The sequence below is a fragment of the Phanerochaete carnosa genome, assembly GCF_000300595.1.
Source record: "Phanerochaete carnosa HHB-10118-sp unplaced genomic scaffold PHACAscaffold_13, whole genome shotgun sequence".
NCBI lineage: Eukaryota > Fungi > Basidiomycota > Agaricomycetes > Polyporales > Phanerochaetaceae > Phanerochaete > Phanerochaete carnosa.
In genome coordinates this window covers 1,106,144-1,114,027 of record NW_006767640.1, presented here as the reverse complement: position 1 = coordinate 1,114,027, position 7,884 = coordinate 1,106,144, and the positions used below count along the sequence as shown (strand labels likewise).

At 56.0% G+C, this 7,884-nt stretch overlaps 2 protein-coding genes and 1 non-coding gene across 3 annotated transcripts; 2 read left to right on the top strand and 1 right to left on the bottom strand.

Annotated features, from left to right (window-relative positions):
- Positions 1–732: 732 nt before the first annotated feature.
- On the top strand, positions 733–2,657 carry PHACADRAFT_154412 (glycosyltransferase family 4 protein). The gene is made up of 6 exons (XM_007401800.1): positions 733–919; positions 982–1,117; positions 1,173–1,344; positions 1,398–2,047; positions 2,104–2,308; positions 2,363–2,657. The coding sequence occupies exons 1-6, from the start codon at positions 756–758 to the stop codon at positions 2,548–2,550; spliced, it is 1,515 nt and encodes a 504-aa protein (XP_007401862.1). The 5' UTR covers positions 733–755; the 3' UTR covers positions 2,551–2,657.
- Positions 2,658–2,799: 142 nt separating this feature from the next.
- On the top strand, positions 2,800–2,872 carry PHACADRAFT_t150. Its single transcript has one exon. It is a non-coding gene; the product is annotated as a tRNA-Thr (tRNA).
- A 609-nt stretch (positions 2,873–3,481) lies between these two features.
- On the bottom strand, positions 3,482–5,355 carry PHACADRAFT_201510 (uncharacterized protein; the record flags this gene model as incomplete). Its single annotated transcript, XM_007401799.1, has 7 exons — positions 3,482–3,716; positions 3,800–4,022; positions 4,418–4,545; positions 4,597–4,633; positions 4,698–4,770; positions 4,843–4,933; positions 5,048–5,355. The coding sequence occupies 7 exons, from the start codon at positions 5,353–5,355 to the stop codon at positions 3,482–3,484; spliced, it is 1,095 nt and encodes a 364-aa protein (XP_007401861.1).
- Between the last annotated feature and the right edge of the window lie 2,529 nt (positions 5,356–7,884).

Below are 7,884 nucleotides of genomic sequence, written 5' to 3'. Positions count from 1 at the left end.
TGGGGAAGAAGGATCACAGCCGGGGCGACGGACACCCCCACATGCCTCCGCATTCAAGCTTTATACGTCCCCGCATCAAGATCATTTTACCCCGTGGGCAGTCGAGCGCGCCTATGGCCGGAGAACGTCAACTGCATCCTTGCGGCGGTTCTGATGCTTTTCCCGTGATGGTCTTGGGGCGTTCTGCGGATGACGTTCGTTTATCGGTCCTAGGATTGCGCCTAGGCACGAGCCGTGATCAAGCGGTGTCAAAATTGGAACACAAAGCGACGAGCGTACCGACACGGAAAGCCTCAGAAACCCTCCTGACCCCGGCTCATAAGACGAGCCTCTGCACTCCATATGGTCTTGAAAAACTTCACTGTCATCGCTCTTCGGGAGAGCAAAAGGTCCGGCGGGCACATCCTTGTTCGAGCTCAGGTGAGATCTGACGCCAATGCAAGCGCCCCTATCGTTAAGACCCCGTATACCACAAACCGCTTGCTCCTATGAATGCTGTCGTTCAACATATATGGGCAGAAAGGAGAGTACCAATTAGAATGCGATAAATAGGGACAGCGAAATTTCGGGGTACAGTGCGCGAAGTTAACGTTAACCGTGAAATTGACCACCCTCCGCGCAGCGCGCGATGAGAGAAAAATTGCCTCGTGTGACTTGGGATCGGGGGTCCTGACGCCGTCTTAGAGCGCTTGCTACGAAATGACGTGGACCGCTGTCCGATTTCGATTTTGGCGCCGTGCTCGCCATTCGAAACGATGTTGGCACTACTGGCCGTGTTCGCGGCAGCTGCTTCACTGCTACTGCTACGACGCTACGTCCTTGATATAAGAACACGAAGCAATCAGAGGAGACAATCCGTGTTCAAGCAACTGGACACGAGCGGAGACAAGCGCGTTGTCGGTTTCTTCCATCCGTACTGGTGAGTGCTACACGGCCGTACCTTGCACAATCTCTTGTTCCTGATCTTACGAAGCCTGGAAGTAATGCGGGGGGCGGCGGCGAACGCGTACTATGGACTGCCATCGCGTCCATGCAACGCACCGAGCCCGACGTGATCAGTATCGTCTACAGCGGAGACATTGACGCTTCTAAACGGGAGATTATTCAGAAGGTCAAAGTGAGTCTCTGGATTTCATGCATCTTCCGACTCCTCAATGTACGTCCTCTCGCAGTCTAGGTTTGACATTGTTCTCTCCCCGGACACCCTCCACTTCGTCTGGCTTCGGAAGAGACATCTCGTGGAAGATGCTACATGGCCGCGTTTCACGTTGCTTGGACAAAGTCTTGGATCAATGGTGCTTGCTTGGGAAGCAATGAACGCAATAATTCCAGATCTCTTTATCGGTAAGTAACTCTTGGTACTCAATGCACGACGTAGCTTGAGCTGTTCTGTACAGACACGATGGGCTACGCATTCACATTCCACGTCGCAATCCTCCTCGGCGGTATCCCCGTAGGCGCATACGTGCACTATCCAACGATCAGCACCAACATGCTCGCTCGAGTCAAATCCCGCAAGGCCGGGCACACGAACTCGGACGCCATCTCGTCCTCGTCTCTCCTCAGCCAAGGCAAGCTTCTATACTATCGCATCTTCATGTACTACTACGCCCAATCGTTGCGGCGCGCGTCCTTCCTCATGGCCAACTCATCCTGGACCAAGGGCCACGTCGACTCAATCCTGCAGCACAGCGACACGCTGCTCGACTCTGTGCACCTTATCAGTCCTTTTGCGCTCCTGCGCCTTTATCTGCAACCCAGCCATCAGCCTCCAAGGGAGGCGATGATTGTCTACCCGCCCTGCGACACCCGCGAGATGGCGACGTTCGCGCTGGAAGCACGGGAACCGGTCGTCCTGAGCATCGCGCAGTTCAGGCCGGAGAAAGACCACAAGGCGCAGCTGCGTGCGTTCGAGACTTTCGTGCGCAAGCATCCCGAGTACAAGGCGCGAGGTGTCAAGCTCGTGCTCATTGGTGGAAGCCGCAATGCCGAGGATGCCGCTCGCGTCGACGGGTTGCGCGACTTCGCGAAGGAACTCAAGATCGAGGTGCGTCCTGTTCGTTGTGTCTGTCTGTGTTCCGCCAGCCTTAATGGTCGCGGCAGGAGTACGTGGAGTTCGTCGTCAACGCGCCTTACCCGGAGATGCTCCGATGGCTATCTCGCTCCAGCATTGGTCTGAGCACGATGGTCGACGAACATTTCGGCATCAACATCGTCGAGTTCATGGCAGCAGGTGTCATACCAGTGACCCACGCCTCTGGCGGCCCGCTCAACGACATTGTTGTGCCCTTCAACGGCAAGCCCACAGGTGCGTTTCGCAAGCCGGCTTCGTCTGAGTTACGCCTCGCTGAACGTCTGCTAGGCTTCCACGCTACGTCCCCGGACGAATATGCCGATCATTTTCATACCATCTTTAGGATGAGTCCCGACGAGGAGCTCGAACTACGTCTGCGTGCACGCACTTGGGCGGTGCAGCGCTTCTCCAACGAGGAGTTTGAGAAGGGATGGAACGACAGCGGGTGGAAGAAGTGGCTGAACACCAGCGCGTAAATGATGCATGGTTAGCATCTAGTGCATCTCAAGGTAGCTTAGTTGATCACCGTTTAGCTTGTCCGCATACTTCTATAGCCCTCGTTCCAATTGCAGATTGAGCCTTAGAGCTCATACACTGCGTTCCCCATCTAGTTGACCCTCACCTACAGTATGATGAACTGTATATACGATCGGCGTGACTATCGAAAATGACTACTACAAATGTTGTAGCGATGTTGTCACATACCTTGCGTCTACATTTGTAAGTCCCGTTTAGCTCAGTTGGTAGAGCGCGTCACTAGTAATGACGAGGTCAGTCGTTCGAGTCGGCTAATGGGAATTATTTTGTGATGTCGAAGTGTTTTTCTTTCTTTGCACGATTCCTCCCGCTGCCCTGACTTGTCAGAGGTCGATTCGTAGGCTTATCAGGCTCCAGCTGTTTTTTTTGTTTACTGTGCATGAACGTTTATTGTCGTTTACTGTTTCTGTGTGTGTAAACGAAGTTATGTAAACTTGGTGGAAATATTTATACACAGTAAACATACAGTCTCTTCTTATCAATTGTAGAAGGGTGTAATATCATGCTCCCGCAGTGTTCATAAACAGACTTAACCTGTACTGTACCGTGAGTACCTCCTGACCGTCACATCACGGGCAAACGAGCAGTTTTCCTCTTTTCGTTCTTCTCATGATGATCCTAGGTTCAAAGAGCACCGCAGGGTTCAGAAAGCTAGACCGAGCTTGGGGACCTCAAACGGCTCTCTGATCTCCCTCCACGCCTCCATCACCTCCCTCTCCTCACCCTCAACAGCCTATACGCTCCTGACTTCGTTGTCGCTGGGGAAGATGCTGCTCTCGACGGGACAGATGGTACCGTTCTTCGGACGCTTGCCTTCTCGGAAGCACTCACATCCACTAGGCCATGTAGTAGTAGCAGAAAGCAAGAGCTTCACGTGCAGAGCACCCGCAGCGGCCACTGCTCCGCGAACTCTGAGTGCTCGCGCATCTGCACGAGGTGCTCCTCGAGGTCCTCGGCCGTGTCGGCAGCACGCGGGGCATCGGTGTCCATGCACGCGATCGCGGTGAGCGCGTCGGGCGTGGCAATGACCGGCGGGCGCGGGTCACCGGCGTACGTGCACGACATCAAGTAGGCGTCCGCACGGTGACCCGTCGCCGTTCTCGAGCTGCGCGAGCGCGTTTAGGACGAGGCGAGTAGAGCTGGCCGAAGAGCGCGAGCCGCGCGAGCTTGTAGTCGACGGGGACGTACTCCTTGCGCGTCTCGTTTCTGTACACCGGCAGAGGTTGTTTCTTAAGGCTGTCGAAGATGGCTGTGGGGCGGGCGTGCACCTTTTCCGTGGTGGATTCGTAGAGCGCGCAGTTGAGGGGGCCGGCGGCGATACAGCCGTCGAGGATCGTGTGCAGGGCTAGGTCCGCGTCGAGCAAGTTATTGGACCAGAGCCTAGGACGGTAATTCTCAGAGTCGACGACACCTGCAGCAGTAGTTAGCCAAGGGTAATCCTTACAGAGTGTAAGATACTGCACCGTCAATAATCAGACGTCCTACGTGGTCCTGAGTTTGCGTTAGCAGCAAGAATAGTGCATGTCTACTGCTTCAGCAACTGCTTACTAGGAACATGGCAGCAAATCTGACGACACAAAGGTGAGGTTATTTCTAGGGTTCCGTACCTAACAATCCACATTAGCTATTGCAAGCGTCCCACCGGCTGCCATGATGTACGAAAACCCCCAGTGCTGAATACTGTCGAGCCCATGGGCCCGCATGATTTTCAGCATGTCCCTCTCAACCAGCGCCATGCTGACATACTGCGCAGATCCTTTCACCGTCTGGTTCACCAGCATCCCGAGCGCCTGGGCCTTAGCCCACAACCGTGGCACGGCGTCAGCCGTCGTGTTCGGCGCAGGGTCCTCCAGCGCGCGGAGATGCCACGCCACGTCGCGTCCTCGACCTGGTCCTCGAAGACGACAATGGGGGGCGCCGTGCGCGAGACGCCGCTACTGCTTGTCAGACTCGGGATGAAGGCAAGAGTGATGGAGAGGACGTACCGCGGGTCGAAGCCGACACCCAAGCCGCTGGGCCCGCCTGTGGCGCACAGCACCCATGAATAAGTGGAAGGAGCACGGAAGCGTGACTACATGGCTCATACCAGGGGTGAATAGGATTGTAGTTCCTGTTGCCCGGGAGATCTTGGACGGGACCTTGATGAGCGAGATCACAACCTGTGGGCCGTCTGGCACAGCGTACTAGTCTAACGGCACCTGGTGCTGTTCAGCGCGAGATCGTTCGAATACGAGAGAGAACATGCCATGATCCGTGCGCATTGTGGTTGATTGTAGCGCGGCATCCACACCAGCGAATTCATGCTGCTGGGCAGCACCTGCTCTAAAGTCTCAGTGGGTTGAATGGCGTATGGGTGAGGATAGATATGCGCTATTCCAAACGAGCTCTGGGTCTTCCGATGCAGCGTGAACGTCCTATGTCGAAGGGGACGCGTACTCTGCCGCCAGCGCGAAGGTTCCCGCGAGCAACACGACGTGCCGCGAGACCGCCCGGCGTGAGCCGTTTCGAGATTTATTCTCGAGCAGCGTGCGAGGGTCCTTGGAGTCTTTTACGTTTATGTTCCATGTAGGCGGTACGGACGAATGCGTGAGCGCGGACTGGGTCACCTGGCTAGGCTTTACATGCGGGGACATGACCGCAACCCGGTGCGGCGCCCAGGAGGGCGACGACGCGACAATGATTCCACGAATGCCGTATGCATTGCTGCGTGAGATAGCTAGTACGGAGGACATCACGCGAGGCATGGCCGTGGGCGTGTGTGTGCCCTGGTCTGTTGGCAAGTGCACTGGGCCTGCAGCTCTGATGGCTCAGCGCGCCCGCCATCACGCGCCAATGGCCTGATTAGGCGCATGCCGCTTCTCTGAGACTCCTCACTCTACTACCAAGGCCCTCATCCGGTCTACGATCCGGCAGACCCACTTGTAGCAGATACGCGTGTAACGACGTGACCCACGCTCCCGAGAGCGGCCATCGGGAACTGCTTCGACTGAACAACGGTACCCGACGGTGTTCACACAACGGGCAAAACCCGCATCCAGTTTCGGGGCGGGGCGCGACTGGACATCAATGCAAGTCAATCTCCAGTTACATATTCAGCTTGCCCGTGGTGTTAGCACAATCCCGTCTGAAACGTTACTTCAGGACTCAAACCGTACCTCTTTGGGCTGTCCAACGTCTGAGTCGCCATCAAAGTCAGTCTAAAGCCCTGATCTGCAACATCTCGAGTCGCAACGGCCGCAAGTGTGATGAGACACGCCCCACCTCGCGAAGCCCTATATGCATGATGATACACTACAGGATCGTTATTGCGCATAGGTGCTTGCTGGCCTGCTCCCGGGACTGCCGCGGCCACCAATGCCGACCCTAAACGAGTCAAACTTGTGTAAATAGTCGAAATAACTCATTTTAGTTTTTATGTAGCCGCTATCTTGTCTGGGCTGTCTGATTTTGTCTGATTATGCCCAATTTCGTGAATTTACTTGCCTTGCGGCGCCTCGATCACCTGCGGCGCGCGAGCGCATCACTGGACAAGCGCGCTACGGCGCTGTGCACGCATCATGGGCTGACCGTAGGTCGGGCTCGGCGAGGGCAGGCCCAAACGAGATTAATTACTTAATTAGGAAGCTACAGGTACACGGTATACCGACGGTGTACGGCACAGGGGCTGAAGTCACCGGCGGGATGTGCGGGCAGGTGACCAGCGCCTGTCGGGCAGGTCACCCTGGTGCATCCCTGTACTCGTAGTCCATATCGAGCGAATCAGACTCACGATGGTTCCCCGCTCACCCTAACTGCGCCTGCGCCTGCGTCCGGCGTTCTCTATCCCTCGTTTGTCTATTTACCCGCTGACCACAACTTCACTTTCTATTTTATTACACACCTTTTCGCTCCTTTTCGCTCCATTTTGCACATTCTCCCACAGTTTCGCACATTTTCGGGCGTCCCTCCAAGTCGTACCCCCTTTCCGGGTGCTCGCGCGCCCCCAGGTCCCTTCCCCCATTTCCTCTATATTATCTGATTTTATTTTAGGTAGCCCTTCCAGTGCTCGGGCGTGCGTCAACGCCTCAACGCGACACCCTGGAGATATACAGGTCTGTTTTCAGGCGCCTTTCGTATGAACATCAAGGCGCCAATTCAAGTGTCGGTCTTCGTCAGCCACCATCAAGCCCCTCCGACGAGTGTTTACGCGTTCACGCGGGAAGGCTCACGGCGCGCTTGCATTAACAAGGAGACGGACCACCTCATGGCCGCGGGTCTGTCACATGTCCTGGGCGACGTGCATTTCCACTGGACGAAGCTCGGCAGCCAGCTGCCTGCGTAGTTGCCATGCATACGCACGCTCTCGAGCCAGCCTGGGGGCACGGCCGTTAGCTCCAGCTTGGACTCGGGTTTGGCGCTGTCCTCCGCGGGCTCGTCGGGTTCGTCGTCAGTTGCGAGCAGTCGATACACCGCACCTGCGCCCCCTGTGGTCGCCGCCGAAGTTATTGCCGGACGCGGTTGACGCGGCTGACCTCGTCATTGAGGACCTGCACGCGGCGCTCGAAGAGTCAGCGCGCGAGCGTCGGTGCGGCAAGCCGCAGGGCCTGTGCAAGGTGTACCGCGAGTACTTCGTACAGGATGGGGACGGGCCTAACCGCGGAGAGGTCGAAGCGGAGGCACACGGCGAGAACATCGATGCGGCTTGCTCAGTCGGTGGAAACTTTCACACCAGTGAACATGCGCCAGGCGAAAACTGTTAGCATACACCCAATATTCATGGAGGCCGGAGACGTGCACCGCCACTGTCTTGCCATCCCTCTTCATCCTGCTCCCAAGGCCCTCATCCCGTACGATGAGGACTGCAATTCGAATGAAAATGTTAAAGGAACGGAGAAAGGGCAGGAAATTTGATTGGTGCGTCGACAGGTCTTACCATCACAGTATTAGCGCACGTAGGTTGATTTTCTTTCTTTCATTTTCTCTGTACGCTTCACGCCGCAGGCCCGAAACATATTAAATGTCAGCTGTGGCAGATAGGAACGTGAAAAGCGGTGGCGCCGCGTGCGATGACGTGACCGACACCTCCGAGATCAGCGGCCGGGTGCTACTTCGACTGGACGACGGCATTTGACGGAGTCTACACAATGGGTAGCACCCATACCCAGCTCCAGCACGGGGCGCGACTAGACATCAATGCATCAGCATCATCTCCAGTCACCCATCCAGTTTGCCTGTTTTTTCAGCGCAATCCCGTCTGAAACGTCGCTTCAGGGACTCGAAACCGCACCCCCTTA